Source organism: Aplysia californica, unplaced genomic scaffold (assembly GCF_000002075.1).
Source record: "Aplysia californica isolate F4 #8 unplaced genomic scaffold, AplCal3.0 scaffold00847, whole genome shotgun sequence".
Taxonomy (NCBI): domain Eukaryota; kingdom Metazoa; phylum Mollusca; class Gastropoda; order Aplysiida; family Aplysiidae; genus Aplysia; species Aplysia californica.
In genome coordinates this window covers 208,169-224,834 of record NW_004798117.1, presented here as the reverse complement: position 1 = coordinate 224,834, position 16,666 = coordinate 208,169, and the positions used below count along the sequence as shown (strand labels likewise).

General features: G+C 39.5%; 2 protein-coding genes across 2 annotated transcripts in view; one reads left to right on the top strand and one right to left on the bottom strand.

Moving 5' to 3' along the window:
• The window catches only part of LOC101858973, a 16,190-nt gene extending 13,613 nt beyond the window's left edge, over positions 1 to 2,577 (top strand). Inside the window, exons 8-10 of the mRNA XM_035972792.1 lie at positions 487 to 604; positions 1,429 to 1,583; positions 2,301 to 2,577. Of these exons, the coding sequence (XP_035828685.1) occupies positions 487 to 604; positions 1,429 to 1,583; positions 2,301 to 2,398 (371 nt within the window). The 3' untranslated portion in view covers positions 2,399 to 2,577. The remainder of the gene's footprint in view (positions 1 to 486; positions 605 to 1,428; positions 1,584 to 2,300) is intronic.
• Positions 2,578 to 8,065: 5,488 nt separating this feature from the next.
• On the bottom strand, positions 8,066 to 15,274 carry LOC101858069 (FK506-binding protein 5). The gene is made up of 3 exons (XM_005110057.2): positions 13,207 to 15,274; positions 10,133 to 10,278; positions 8,066 to 8,904 (listed from the first exon to the last, which is right to left on the bottom strand). Exons 1-3 carry the CDS (start codon positions 14,102 to 14,104, stop codon positions 8,122 to 8,124), a joined length of 1,827 nt encoding a protein of 608 aa, XP_005110114.1. The 5' UTR covers positions 14,105 to 15,274; the 3' UTR covers positions 8,066 to 8,121.
• Positions 15,275 to 16,666: the final 1,392 nt, after the last annotated feature.

Sequence of the window (16,666 nt, the reverse complement as noted above, 5' to 3'; positions counted from 1 at the left end):
CACACACACACACACACATACATACACACACACTCACACACACACGCGCGCGCAGGCGCATAAACAAACAAACTCACACACAAACACTAACACACACATGCACACACACCTACACACACACGCACACACATACACACGTACATATACATAAACATACACAAACGCATGCACAAACAAACAAACAAACAGACACACAGAAAAACAAACCAAAAAAAAAAAAAATTACACACAAATACATACACACTTGCGCGTGCGCATTCACAAACACTCACAAACACTAACTCACTCACTCACCCACCCAACACAACCCAGCCCACCTCACACACAGACCAATTTCAAAGAAATAGGGTACCATCTGTATGTCTGAAAAACGTTCGACTCCCCCTACCCTCCCCCTCCCCACCCCCACACCTTCCCCTGCCTCCCCACACCTTCCCCTGCCTCCACACACCTCGTGGTTGTACTGTTTGCTATGCCATGTTTCAGACAAGTGTGGAGACATTGGTGTTGCCAGAATCGATCACTGTTTGAGGATTTTCGCCCTCTCCTGGCCGTCTGGGGAAGAAGAAGAGGAAGAGCCGATCCCCACCAAACAACAGTGCAGGTGCTGCAAACATTCAAATTTGTTTTGATTTTATCTATTTATTTTTTGTTTTTGTTGTTGTTGTTTTTTGCATCGTGTATTTTTAATGGTTGCATAGTGGGTGGCACCGGTGTCTGTTGTGTAGCCCTTTAAAAAAAAAAGGGGGGGGGGGGCCGGCAACTAGGTGCTATCTCGATTGTTAGAGTATGTGAGCACCAAATTTCTCGACTTTTCACACATAAAACAAATATAGTGTGGATTTTTCAAATACGCAATATAAATATTATGAACAATGTTTCGTTGCAATGGAGAAGGCGGCCATGTTAGATTTTGTTAATATATCTTATATAGTCAATGTCTCACTTATTTTTAAAAATAGAAAATAGGTTGATATTTTGCTTGCACGTTAGAAAACAATAGCTCTTCAAAACTGACTGTTGGATTTAAATTTTTTTTTTTTTTCAGTTGTCATGTTTTAACTTTACAATACATAAACCATATTGTGTTTAATGTGTGCCACCCCATATACAAGTGCGTAGCCTACGTATTATAGATATCTGGAACATTTTGTAATTACAAAATGTATAGCCCTGAAAACCTTTTTTTCTGTTGGATTTTTTTCTTGTTATCTGTTTTTGTTTGTTTGTTTATTTGTTTGTTTTGTGTGTTTGTTTGTTTGTTTGTTGTTTTGTTTGTTTGTTTGTTTGTTTGTTTGTTTGGGGCGTGTTCTAATTTTTAAGTGTTATCATTACCGAAAGATTTTACGTCTCAAGCATTCAACAGCATAACAAACCTATTCTAATACATGTGTGTGTTTATTTAATTTGTTTCTACTTTGTGTGCAGTGATTTCCAGACAGCCACTCGATGTTTAGAACGAGCTGGCTTCGCGGAGTGCGGAGCTCTGAGAGAGTATCTGGGGCAGAAGTTACAAGGGAGACAAACAGATAAACTAATGATGGAGGAAAAATGTCCCAATCTTCTGGGAAATCCTTCCTCGGGTGAGTGGTTTGTGTGTTTGCGTTTGTGTATGCAAAAGTGTGTGTGTGGAGAGTTATGTGTGTGTATGTGTGTGCGTGTGTATTTGTGTGTGTGTGTGTGTGTGTGTGAGTGTGTGTGTGTGTGTGTGTGTGTGTGTGTGTGTGTGTGTGTGTGTGTGTGTATCTTAAAACTTATTCATTCGTTTTTCTTTTAATGAAAAAAATATCCATCTAGATCTACCTTTAATAGAAGTCGTTATATCTGAGACTAAAGGAGTTTGTGGTCGGTTGGTGCCAGAGGTAAAATAAGCGAGAAATTGGCAGCCAAAGCTTGGCGACTTCAAAAGCTTGAGCGTCCTTGAGAACTGCAAATTTACATTATTATTCCTAGTGTTTTGTGCTTTTGGCCAATGGTCTTCAGTAAAAATCCACACTGAAATGTGATTTTCAATTGAGAAGGAAGGTGCTGAGCCAATTAATTAATTAATCAAAAAGAATTCCGTAAAAGTTGTCCAATGTGCAGGCAATAAAATTTGTAGGTTTCTTCGAAGTCACTGTGTTGACGAGCGCCTGTTTTTACCATAGTTCCTCACAATTTTTGTATACCTGCTTTTGTGGGGGGGGGGGGGGGGGGGGTATGTATTTGTAACATTTTATTCAACTTACCTTTTAAAGCCAACACACCATGATACCAATGTCGTTACTCACCCTCTCTGTGTTACGTTTTTCTTTCTTCAGCCTCCTCCACCAGCTCGATGTTTATCCTGACCTTGATCTTCATTTCTCTGATGACGCTTGTACACAGCACAGGGTCATGCCTGGCGTCGCTACTTTGAAAAAATTAATCAATTATGAGTGAAGTCGTTGTAATTAATTGGCATTAATTGGCCTCTGACAACGCTCTACGGAAAACATGGCAAAAATGCTTTAGTGAACAAATAGTATCTCAAATAATCGCAATTGTGCTGCAAGTATGTATTGCCTCCCCCCTCCCTTTGTATTCTCTGTCTGTCTGTCTGTCTGTCAGTCTGTCTGTCTGTCTGTCTGTCTGTCTGTCTGTCTGTCTGTCTGTCTCTCTCTCTCTCTCTCTCTCTCTCTCTCTCTCTCTCTCTCTCTCTCTCTCTTTATTGTTGTTAATTTTATAGCCTAGCTCTTTCCAGTCCAAACCCAAAGCACTTTTGGAGAAATATTTCACTGTAGACCCTGCAATAAAAGAGTTGTGTTTTTTTCCGTTCTCTGAACTTATAATTTCGATGGGTCAAACATATGTTTCGCTGTGTAGAAGTTACATGTACATGTATTATGTCATGCGATTCCAGTGACCCAAGATCGAAACCCAAACCCAGTATTCCTTGACTTCAATTATTTTTGGAGCTATTATAAATCTCTAAACGAGACCATACGCCCGTAAACCGGAATACCACCAGTAATAAATTTCATTGAGAGCTAAAGAGTCAAATGTTTCGGACATCTAACTAGAATGCCCCGCCCAGAAACAACTAGAGGCAAGAGCTTATCACATCGTGAGTCCGGCTTCAAATCAAGAGGAAAACCAAGAAAGACCTGACCTGCATGGGGTTAAAAAGGTCATGGAATAACATAAATATATATCACAGACGTCATACACTTAGCACAAGACCGAAACATGCACTTCCCCTCAAAATCCTTAGGATAACAGAGAAAGGTTAAAGTAAAAAGTAAAGTAAATCACTTAGATTAATTCATCACGAGTTTTGATATGTCCGCAGGGGCACTGTATCCCTTTTAATCCAGGTTGGCCTAGTAAACGCTGTGACGTCATATCAGCGAAACGTCGAACTCACGTTAAAAACAGCATTGTACCTGTACTTTACCAAACTATGGTGTCTTTTTCGATCCAAATATCGTCACCATGGACCAGTAAAGCCGAAACTGTAGTCATTTTGGTAAAAAATGAGAAACGAAATACCATCTTTTAAAAATTTGATGCTGTTATTACTTCAAAATATGTGTCCTCATGTATGTCAGTTTGTATACTGTTTGAATTTTTTAGGGTAACGTGTTTATAAGTTTGTCCACGTGTGTGTATGCTTTCTCTGACGTAAAATGAGGGTGTCAATTTTTCAGCTGATGGCATGCTCGTTTGTTCACATGTTTATTGGATGCAATCTACTTATTTGTGTATAATATGAAATCAACTGTTTGCGATTGAGAGTCTGTTCTCAAAGACATCGTGGTGACCGTCTACTGCTTTTGGCTTGTGTAAAACATTACTCTTTGCATTAAACTTGACAATTTGATGATGTTTTATTGTCAGTGCACGACACACAGCAATGAAAAAAATCTGGCGTTTGCTTTTATTTTCTATACTTTTTTTCACCAACGTTATAAGTATATCTTATCTTTGTACCGTACATACTCAAAAGTTAATGAATCATTTTCACTTTAAACTCGTGAATATATCATTAATTTGACATTGCGCTTTGGAGTGTAAAACTATGTAAATATACTTTGTAAATAATTGTGCATTCAAGGTTGACATGACGAAATAATGAAATATTTAAATCTAATTCGTGAAACGTACACCTCAAACATCTTTTAAAACGTTTTTTGAATTAAAAGAGATAGTGCTTCTTTATAAGAAACCTGAATGATGACAGCATCCATTGTAGGCGTGTTGTTGCCTGCCTTTTAAGTTTTAGATAAGATAACAGAACTGAAATATCTGTAAGGATAATGATGCTATGCTTCTGTTTTAAAGTGCGCCCAAATTGGACTTCTAGTGCTGTCTATTGACAGAATGCGCGACCTACATGAGTTAATGGAAAACTATAAACAAGTTACTTACGAGACCAAATATTTTTACATTATATGGTAGTCATTTTCAACGACCTCTTTCAAATGAATAAACAGCTACATTACAAGATTTTGAAAATTGAACTCGGAAACCCCGCCTCTTATATAACCTAGTAGTGTTGATAGGTGCTATAAACCTATATCATTCTATTTCACATTTGGAAATGACGTATGCTTGTTGTGACGTACGAATGTGTAAGGTTTTGTTACTGCATACATGTATATTATTGTTTTATCGTTGTGATTTTATACCATTGCATGCACCCGAATGCTTATATTATCTTTCCTGATCTTACTTACAAGAAATAAAGGTGCTTTAACATCTTGACTGGAAAGTTTCAACAGGTTGGTTATTTGGAACACAGTCGAAGTTGTCTTGGACAATTTATATGCAACTATAAAGAAATCACATTTATTTACAGATTTTACTGCAGAAATAACAGACGGGGAGCACTAAAATTAACTCAGCCGTCAACGGCTAGCCTAATACAGTAAATGTGAACACATTGCAGTAACGTAAGAATTTTGTGTGCATTTTGCCGATTGACCGTTATCGGTCGTCCGTCCAACACTTCTCGTGTGAACGCCCTTTTGGGGTGAAGAAAAGATACCATTCTTGCAACTGAGAGTTTTTGTAGGCTGGGAGTGGCAGCCTTTCTGGGAGATAATAATATACACAGTGCAGTTGCTATCTTATTGTATGTGGGAGGACAGAGACAACACACTGTTCATAAAATCATAATCCCCCCTGCGGGGTTTTTTTTTTCGGAAAGGGGGGTGTCATAACCCGGATCAACAACCTAGATTTGCAGCCAGTAACAGCAATAGCAACAACAATACCAATAGTATCATCGTCCTCATCATCATCATCATCATCATCATCATCAGCAGCAGCAGCAGCAGCAGCAGCAGCAGCAGCAGCAAAGACAAGGGTAAAGCCAAATTCATAATACACGAGTATTTAAAAGGCAACAACGAAAGAGACCTTCAGAGGGAATTGCAACAGTTTTATTTGCAATCCTCCTACTCTGTAATATCTGAACATTAAATAAACAAAAATGAAACGGCAACAAATAACACAGAAGTTGTTCCTTCGTCCCGTCCATGTGAATGATAAAAATTTCAGAATACAATTTCTATATATTATACAGTGTACCTTTCTCGCAACAACCTGTTAAACTTACGCTTACTGTTGCACGTGATTTAGACAAATGGGTTCAAAATATGATAGATTAAGATGATAATAAGAAAAAAAATTATCAATGGATACTCATGAATTTATTGCCATCGTGAAATTGCTTTCTTGCTATATTAACCTCAACTGTTGAGCTCAGTTTTTTTTTTAAAGGAAAATCATATTGTGGGGGTTGTTGTTTTTTTCAATTAAAAAACTTTACAAAAACACCCACTTAAATCAAGTCGAAAGAGCTAGAAATGAATTGACGTTCAAGACAGGACTAGACTATTCTGTGTCATACCGATGTCTGAGGTGTGGGTCCCAAAGTAATTTTTGCAAACAGTCGAAGTTCAATTAATTCTTGTTCTAAGAAAATAGATATCGAACCTCAGCGTCTATAAGACAGGGCTATAGCCAAAGCTGCCTGCCTCCCTCCTAAATGGTCTCAGTTGTGTTGATTGGAGCGTCAGATGCGTTAAATGCCATCCATTAAGCTTTATGACTGTAGATCATCAAATAAAGAAAGTCTATACATTTCTCACGAAATAATTTATAAAGTATGTCTTTACTGGAATGCATGGTGCGTTTTTCTTTTGTTTTTGTGAGATTTGGCAATAGATAACTTCAGAGTATTTCAACAGCAAAAACAATTAATGTACTCAGCAACCTGAATGAAATTAGATCCACTCGACATTTAATTCCAAAAGCGAAATAAAGTTGGAATTTCTTGACGGTGACCTGAATTCTCATAAGAGGAATAAACACAATAGACTTTATGCATAATAAAAAGATGTATCAAATATAAAATAGCATTTGTAAGGCGCAAACTTCTTCTCAGCGGCAAACTCTATGAACTTTACAAAGTATGTATGTATGCAACCCTGAAAGCATTCTAAAACAATCTCAACTCCCCGGGAAACATACAGTGCAAGTCGCCATTTCATAGACGCTAAAAAAAAAACTAGCATATTGACAAGAGCTTTCGATGCCTAGGCCAGATATCTATTCACTCCAGGGTGACGTGAGAAAAGTTGGTACGAGTATAAAGTGCCTTTTCCAATGACAAAACCTCTGGCAGCGCAGAGCCTCGAACTCACGTTCCCGCAACCTCACGATCACGCGTCCGGTAGCCCAACCACTAGAATACTGCAGGTGCCACATCAGAATTACCATGGTCTCTCTTATTTTGATAATGTAGGTGAATTTCAGCCCAGGTATCAAAGATTATTTTTACAGGAATGCTAAATATGTTCCATCAAACTATTACGCATACATCAGATACTCATATTATTATTTTTGTTCGCTTCCATTTATAAAAAAGCACTAGTGCACAAATCAACCACGAAGCAAGCTATTGTCAAAACTTGAAATAACACTTATGGACAACCGCATATTGGTGTCTTTATATTCAGGCACCTCCAAATCTCACTCATTTAAAGTTGTTTTATTATGGAGTTGTTTTGTTTGGGTTTTTTGTCTGTCGGGCTATCGGGGATGGACTTCATCAGCAAGACAGTACAAGAACGACTGAATGACGCAGTACGTAATTTAACGTTTTAAAATACAAGATTTAAACGAGCAAAAACATAGCAAACCATTTCAATATTAAGCAACCGATATTAGAAATTCAAAGCAGGCGTGCATATTAGACGAAGAAACAAGAAAATTATGTTGGTCCTAATCTTTGATACAGCTGATACAACGACGGCGTGAATTGTGCCAGCCAAAAGGAAACACTTCAGATATGGGGAAGGGGAGGAGGAGAAAGAATATATGGAACAGAAGGAGGAGGAGGAGGAGGAGGAGGAGGAGGAGGAGAGGGAGGAGGAGGAGGAGGAGCAGGAGGAGGAGGAGGAGGAGAAGGAGGAGGAGGAGGAGGAGGGGGAGGAGGAGGAGGAGGAGGGGGAGGCGAGGTGATGGTGGACGGGGTTGAGGACAAGGGGGAAGTGGGAGTCAGGAGGAGGTGGGAGGAGAAAGGGAAGGGGAGAGAAAGTTGAATAGATGTTGATGATGATGATGATGATGATGATGATGATGATGATGATGATGATGATGATGATTTTAGAATTGCAGATTATAAATGGTTAGGGTTTATCTCATTGATATAATATAACTCCACGAGTAAGCACAGGGAGAGTGAGCAGGGGAAAAAAGGTTTGATATTGTTTACAATGCGGGCACGCTCCATTTAATACAGCTCACACCAGCGGCATGGCAGTCTTGTATTAACATTCGAAATGAAATCTGTGTTGCTGAGAGGAGCGTAACATGACAGGGTTTGTTTGTTTGTTTCTTCATTTCCAAATAGGCAAACGATACTATCTACACCTGTTTCAATGTGTGCTAGAAGGGAAGGATAGATTACCTATTTGGATAGATTACATGTTTGAAAGCAATACTCGTGCACACCATGCCGCGAAAAGACATTTTCAGAAGCGTGGACAGTGGAAATGGATCTTTCGTAATAAAGGTTGGGGGGGGGGGTGGTTAGTTTTCGTTTTTGCTTTTGTTTGTAAAGGGAAACTTGAGTACCTTCTATAGAGTGACTTACACTCCGATTTCCATGTCTTTGTAAAGAAGATAACAATGAACCAAAGAAGACTTGAGATACTCCAGCCTCTCGGAGAGTCTTTTCACGACTGCTTCGCTGTAACGCAAAGGTTGCTGAGATGGCTTGCTTGGCGTTTCCGAAGGGACGCCACTTTTGTCGCCCTTGTTGTTTTCATAAATATTTTCTCGGTTATTCCCCATTGATCGTCGTTTCCTGCTTTCCTGCTTTTTTTTTGTTTGTGTTTCCATTGCAACTGTTGTGTGTGGCCCTTCTTTAGGTGATTGGATTACTGTGGGATTTTCTATTGCTCTCTTTTGTTTGTTATCAGAATTATCATCCTTATATTCATTGTCATCTTTTTCATCATGTTCTAACTCAGAGTCGGTACTGTTCTGCTCAGTGCTACCATTCGCAAAAGAATCAACAATTTCTCCATTATCTTCTCCTTCTTCAAAATTATTACCAAATCTTTCCTTAACATCCTCTCCATGTTCTGTTCCCTCATCACCTTCCTTTTCTTCTTCACTTCTCCTTTCACTCTCCTTATCCTTAATTTCGTTGCTTCCTTCATCTGTCGATAATCCCGTGTTGTCATTCTCATCGTCTATGTCATCATTGCTGGGGTCCTGACGCTCGTCATTATCTTCACCGTCATCAATATTATCATCGTCGTTGTCGTCGTCGTCGTCATCGCCGTCGATTTCCCCCTCTACTGACTTCTGTTGCGGGGAGTTTGGCGTTACCGTTGGGTGGGCCTCCACAAGGAGCTTCTGTCGCAGCTGGGAAGGGGAGATAAACAATGGTTTTATAAGAAGGGGAGGTAAACAATGGTTTTATAATTATTTTAACGGGTTGCGATGAAATTAGGCATTTACATAATAATATGTATTTTTTTAAAGGGCATGTAGATAAGTGTGTGCACGTGTGTGGTGGTGGTGGTGGTGGTGGTGGTGGTGGTGGTGGTGTGTGTGTGTGTGTGTGTGTGTGTGTGTGTGTGTGTCCGTGTGTTTGTATGTGTGTACGTGTATGTGTGTGTACGTGTACGTGTATGTGTGTGTTTGCTTGATGAGGGTGGTTGAGGGTGGGGGCAATGACACTAAAAAATAAAATATTGAGTACTAAAAGAAACACGTATAGGATTGCTCTTTGTTTAAATTACTCAGTTTAGTTAGTTAGTTAGTTAGTTAGTTAGTTAGTTAGCTAGTTAGTTAGTTAGGTAGGTAGTTAGTTAGTTAGTTAGTTAGTTAGTTAGTTTATTTGGCTACTTGGTAGAGCAGGTCAGGTGTTTAGGTGAAAGATTTGTTGGTTCATTAGTAGGCTTTTAAAAATGTATTTTGCGGAAACGAAGAACAGTGGGGTGAGGGGAGGGGGTAAGGGGCGATGCTTTGCGGGTTTCTTGAAACTGTAAATTACAAAAAAGTTTTTGTGAAAAGTACATCCTTTTATTGGAGAGCATAAGCAACCGTTCATCAGAGCAGGATGTCCTATTGTCTTTTTTCGTGTTCATTTCTTCATATTATATTCTAATTTCTTAATGTGAACTTTAACACGTCTACTTAGTAATAGGTTTACCAGTTAAAGTGAACTTTAGATTATACTGACAGTTTTTAATATTTATGGCACCTCTTAGTTTAAGGCCAAAATGGTGATAGATCTATGCAATAATGGTGCAGTGATGAGAAATGCTACTTACAGCGGCGATTAATCGCTAATTCGGAATAACAAAGTGTTTCTGGCATTTTGGTTCTTTTTAGTCACTAAGACTTTGAGACCCGGAATCCAAATGCTCTATCTGCTCTATCATAATCGTAAGATCATTCCGAGTCGTTATCAAGATATTGTCTAAAGAGGTGGGTTTGAAAAACGTTTACATTATGTGAAACTCAAATACCTTTACGTCAATTTTTTTTTTTACTGGATATTGAGCAGACAGAACTATGTAATTCTAAGGTAGCGAAATATGAAAATTAGAGAACATCTTAAATAAATCTGGAGGAATCAACATACCCCTTCCTCGCATAATTCAATCTGATCCTGTAGGCTGTCCAGATTGGTAAACAAGGCATCGATAATGACATCATCACTCAGCTGTGCCGCAGCCATTTCTTCTTCCTCGTCCAATTCTTCTTCAAGGTGTGACATGACCACCGACTCTGAAATAATAATGATAATAATAATAATAATAATAATAATAATAATAATAATGATAATAATTATGATAATACTACTACTACTACTACTACTACTACTACTACTACTACTACTACTACTACTACTACTACTACTACTACTACTACTACTACTACTACTACTACTACTACTAATAATAATAATAATAATAATAATAATAATTGATTGCTGCTCTATCCCACACTAGTATAAGCTCTCTGAGCGCTTTACACCAATCATATATTCATTCATACAAGAGAAAATATTTAACAGAAACAAGAAAAACCCTTTCAACCCCAAAAAGAACTCACACAACCATTCCTTAATAATGTACATGAAAGGACAGCAGTAAAAAGCAAAACATATGAGCACTGTCTTACTAACACATTATAACTAATAATTAAACGAATAAGTCATAAGCGTATCAAAATTTTTATATTTTGTCTTAGATCCTGGGGCAAGGTGTTCCAGATTTTAAGACCAAAACATGGGAAACTTCTCACCAAAAGATCGTAATTTCTTTCTATGGGCTTTGAATGTTGTTGCATCTGTGGATAAGACGGCTCCGTTACTTTTTAATCTAATCCTATTATTCAATTAATGTTAAACGTTTATGACAAGAGAACATGGGTTTTTCTTTTCTTTTTATTTTGAAGCAGTTGTCCCCCCCCCCCCCCCCAAAAAAAAACCCAAAAAAACCCCCAGCACAATTTATTTTATAGGAGGCAGGATTCGACACGGCCAGCTGTCTAATCCCACTATTTAATCAAATATGTTAAACATAATTATGACAAGACAACATGGCGTTTTTACTCTTGTTTTTATTTTGATGGAGTTGTCCCTCCCGCCCCCCCCCCCCCAAAAAAAAATCACTCCAAACTTTTTAAAAATTGGACACAAATAAGATTATTTAGGGGAGGCTGACTTCGACCCTGTCCGTGGGCTGAGAGGGATACGATGTACAAACGGAGGGACTGAGTTACTCGATAAAAATTCTTCCAAAACTGGAATCAACCTCACGCCTTCTGATTTACCGGTGTCTGTGGTGTATCCACACGTAGTGGCTAGATTCTTCATCTTGTACGCTGTGGATGTGAGTTGGCATCTCAAGACGAGGGAATCTTTATTAATAAACTCCATTTATTTGCAAATTACCAAGAAGGAAAAAAGGCCAAGTTGATGTAGCCAGCCTCCTAGTTTGACCAAATTTGGCCGATTGGGGTGGCGGTTTGGGGTGTGGGGTGGGGGGGGGGGGGATCATAATTTTCTAGATATAGGCTGAAACAAATAAACACCAGAATATACTTTTTACGAAATTGTCGTGGGGAAGAAGAGAACAAAATTGAAACAAAAAGACAAAATGAAAAGAAGCTATTTGTACTACAACTACTCCTTAGAGAAAACATTTTGTTTTCGTTTCATGATAAACCAACAGGTCAATATGCAAATTAAAATAAAATGACAAAATTTCTCATAATAGTTCAGTTCAGTTAGTACACTTGCTGGTGGATCTATTAAAAAAACCCACACACTCTCTCACACACACACACACACACACACGCACGCGCGCGCGCGCGCACACACACACGCATACACACACACACACACACACACACACACACACACACACACACACACACACACACACTCACACAACAGAAAAAGATGCGGCGCAATTTTTTTCAATGTTGTTGTTGTTGTGGTGGTGGTGATGGCGGTGGTGGTGGTGCTGCTGCCGCTGCTCTTGCTGAATTCCTTGTTGTTGCTGTTTTTGTAGTTGCGTTATTGTGTCATTAATGATTCAGTTGCTGCTGTTTTTGTTGTTGTGGTTGTTTTTGTAGTTGCTGTTGTTGTTTTTGTTGTTGTTGCTTTTGCTGTATACTTGGATAACCAAGATCAAAGACATAAAAGTTTCACCAGTCATTCAATCAGATTTATGTTTTTTTGGGTTCAACTCGACAACAAATTGTAAAATACGTGTATATTGTTTGTTATACCGTGTGTTCGGTTCACAAGAGAATTAGACAGAAAACTGCATGTAGATAGAAAGAGAAAAGATGTCACCTTTTTTTTCTTTTGGTAATGGGAATTTCATGTGGGGGGGGGGGGGGTAATGAGGGTTATAACGAGGGCTTGCACCTCCTGATATAGGGACACTGGATTATTCAAAATCGTGTATTTTACCACCACCTTTCTCTCCTTTTTGTGGTATAATGTCTTATTATATTATGAAGAGACAAGTTACGACCTTGTCAGAAAAGATAAGCACGAGTTTGAGGGGTGCGGTGGGAAGGGGGGAGAATGGAAGGATGTGCAATATTCTAGCAAACAGGTGGGGATAACCGGTAGAATAACTTTTACCTTGCAGACCTCATACCTTTTGCCTGCAACTGCAAAGGGCATAACAATTTCGCCAGTTTCCGGGGTACCATTTTTGGTCTCCACACATCCCTTCAGGGATAATGATGTTACCATAATTTTCTTCCACCTTCTCCCTTGTACACACTGATCTGGGCGCTTAATAATGGATAGCATTTATTTGTATTATTATACTCATTATAATCTATATAATTACCCCAGCAGAACTGATAGCAGTCTGAAAAAATCCTAACTTCCTGGAAGCATTGTAAAAGCAGCCATGTCGCAGGTGTTAAAACACAAACAAACTAACAAGACCTCTTACCGTCTGTGGCCGTGTACCCAGTCAAACCTGGGTGAAGTAACGAAAATTCGTTTTAAGTTCTTTTCCCAACGACCCAACATCGGGCCTGAGCCTCGAACACCTGAACCTGTAACCTCCGGTAGACTAACCACTAGACTAAGCTTTTTCATCGCCAAAAAGAAGAACACACTAAAAAAACTATCTTAGAAATGAGCACAGTGCAAAATCCAGACTAAACTTATTCACTCACCGTGATAAGCCTCCAGTCGTTCATCTGTCTCTTTTTTGGTGCCAGCAAGCACACCATAATCTTCTTCGATTATCGTCTCCACGGTTTCGTCCTCTTCGCCCTGATCCGTTTCGCTTTCGACGTTACGATCCTCATTACTCCTGTCATATTTCAAGACCCTGTTCACTTCAAAAGATCGTGTCGTTGAATAACTGTCTGTACCCAGTGAGTTGGGTTCTGATCCAGAATTATCCAATATTGAAGTCGTGGACGTGGGTATATCCACTGGTTTTTGTACAGATGATTCCACTGTCGCGGTCTGATTCACGGGTTCTGTAGAGTTTGAGGAGACATAAACAGCACTGGAACTGATCTCTTGATAAGTCGTGGTATCATCTGACACAGGATTTGTTTTTGTAATATTTTCAGCGTTTTGTGTGTCGGTGTCGTCATATTTAGATGTGTGGTCTCGTTGGGGGTTTCGGTGGAAAGAATTGCTAGTATGTGTTGTGGAATCATTATTCACGACCTGCTGTGATGCCTGGGCTCCTCTGCCTATCGTTGTATCATTTCCATGTGACGTGACGTTATTTGACGACGTGACGTTATTTGATGACGTGGCGTTATTTGATGACGTGGTGTCAGCTGGTAACGTAGGATAGATGGCTGACGTAACATTTAACATGGCCACCTCTTCAAACATGACGGTCTGCGCTGAGTTGGAGCTGTCTGGTAACGACACATTCTGTGGCGACAAAACGTCATCTGTCAACGCTTCATCTTCTAACGATGTGGTCTTTTGACGTGATGACGTAACATTCTCTTTAGGTTCAGAAACTGCCGCCTGGAGCAGTCCCGAAGGAGCGCAGGTGACCAGGCCTATACTGACCGCGAGGAGGGCAATGGACAAGATAGTCATGACGTTCCGTAGTCCGTTACTCTCCAGGAGTCTGCGGACCAGGCTCTTCCTAGACGCGGGAATGATGATGCAGGGCGAGAGCTACACGCACCACTGAACATCTAGGCACGACGCTAATCAAATAGTTGGGTTCTCTAACTGGAGCAATGTTGCTGTATCTGGCTTCAGGGGAGAGAGCGTTTGTTCTTGACGTTGTCGTTGCTGTTGTTAACGCTTGTATTGTTGCCGTTGTTATTGTTGTTGTTGTTGTTGTTGTTGCTGTTGTTGTAGTTCCTGTTGCCGGCAGAATCCCTTTGTTATTTTCGTTCTGAAAGATGACACGAACCACTGAACAATCCAGCAACCAGACAGGAAGAGATAGGCTTTATCTAATCAAATTAATTACACAGAACTGAAGTGTCAATCTTTCTTGCATTGCACACTACTTAATTGATGGGATTTGCATGCATTACAGCAACACTATGGAGAATGTTCCTGTGTTTCTTTTTCTCGTTTTGTTTATAAAATTAGAAATGTGAAGTAGCACACAGAATCTAGAAACAACTCGAGTAAGAATCGGTTGGGTTTTGTTTCTCCTTTTCTTTGTGACATAAGTGATGAAATCTTCAAAATCGAATTGTTTGTACTGAGAGACGATTCACTTGAAAATAGCCTGTTTTTTTTTTTTTTTTGGCTTATCACAAAACGCCTACAAAAAAGTCGTCGAAATAGTCTCACGTCACCTTAACAAATAGCATGTCAAGTGGAAATTAAGAGTTTAAAAGGCGCAATGATTGTAATAATATATATCTTTGCTTTTTAGAATAATATTGCAAATATTCTTGTCACGACACTTAAGTGAACAAACTTTTTCTATCCAACACGAAACTGTGGACTATAACTCTTCAAACACTTGTTGGCACTGCGTGGTATCAGCACAGCTGTGACATATTATGTTCATTTGATGACGGAGGGTTTCGCACCTCCTCAAACCATCTATATTTACGAAGGAGTCCCACACCCATTTCTTGAGCCGTCTATCTGACCGTCTGATTGGCCAGACGTTTCGTAAACGATCGGAACTCAATGGATAACTTCCGGTATGCGCACATGTTCTTCCAAAATCACAGAGATCCAACAAGCTGCCCAAGGCGTGTTGAATTGGGCGAGTATTTGCGCAAACAAGCTCGCCTCCGCTATCATCTGGCCAAAAGCGAGTGCTAGAGTCAATGTACGTACGTAGGTACTGACGATCTTCTACGAGTTCCTTAAGTGCTTTTTGTTTAGCCTTGAGTATTGCGTTTAGACAAACCACTTAAAGGACTACTCCTGATATACGGCACGTTACGTATATAGCAAAATAAGATATTACCTTAGAGAATTAAAATGTGCGGTCCTAACAGAGCTTTGGATCCAGGTTCAAGCAGCAGTCTCAATTTGGAGACGTGTTATGATCCCCCCCCCCCCTTGTCCTCACCTTAAAAAGCAGCAAAATAACAAAAAACAGCAGCAAGTGCAGTAAAGTGTTTAGTGAACACATAATGATCTACACCTAGCATTCTCGGACAAAGGCGAAAAATCTCGGTGGTCCAGTCTGCAAGTTGTGCGTGTTAAAGATCCTTTGGTGGTCCCAAATGGATAGGATTAGGCTTCAGCTGCCACCCGGGCAAAATTCAAAATTTCCTACCAACTGAAAATGTTTAATGTGTCCCGCGCGCTCATATGACCTTACACAGTTGCGAGCGCCGTAAGACACTTACCAATAAAAGGGAAACAAACTCACGTCATTTGAGTGTAAGATCAAACCATGACACCCCACACAGCGCTGATGGTCATCTCAGTATGTACTAAAAGTTTTGTAAAGGTGGCATCTCTTGTAAGACCATCCCCAAAAAAATCTCCCTCACATTATTATTGCCACAGTGCAACTACCAGAATGCTGCCAGCTTGCCTTTAAGCGGAAGAGGTTGTTTCATGGCCGAACAAGACGTTGCCTTTAAGCAAAAGAAATTCATTCCTGGTAAAAATACGAGACACTTGAACAGTAGGCGATGCTAAGATCACTTATTTCCTGCTCTTGGCTAATCGCTTCAACTACTAGAGTCACGGACGAGATGTTGGGACCGGCGTCTGTGCTGCAGTAGTCAAGTACGTCGTCATGCAAATTTCTAGTTGTTATTACGCGAGTATTTCTTACTCTAGACTGTAACATATTTTTTAAACAAAAAAACCCCCCAAAAGAACCAACCAAAACAAGACACCGAAAGTGACAATAAACAGGACATGCTTTAAAAACCCGGATTTTTTGTCAGAACACATTTCTTTCAGATACGGCAAGTGTGTCCTTTTTCATCAATTGAAACAAATTGGTCCCATTTAATTTTTTTTTAAATCGTTCTTACAGCTTGACTTAGTGTGGCGACTCGAGGGGTTCGTTTTTCTTCACAGTTGTACTGGGTTGACTCTTCACCAAGTATAATGTGCATCATAACATTGTGAATACAAAATAATGTGCCCTTTCCCTGTCTTTCATGTTTTTGTTTCCTTCTCATTTTTTTATTTTGTTTTATTTATTTATTTATT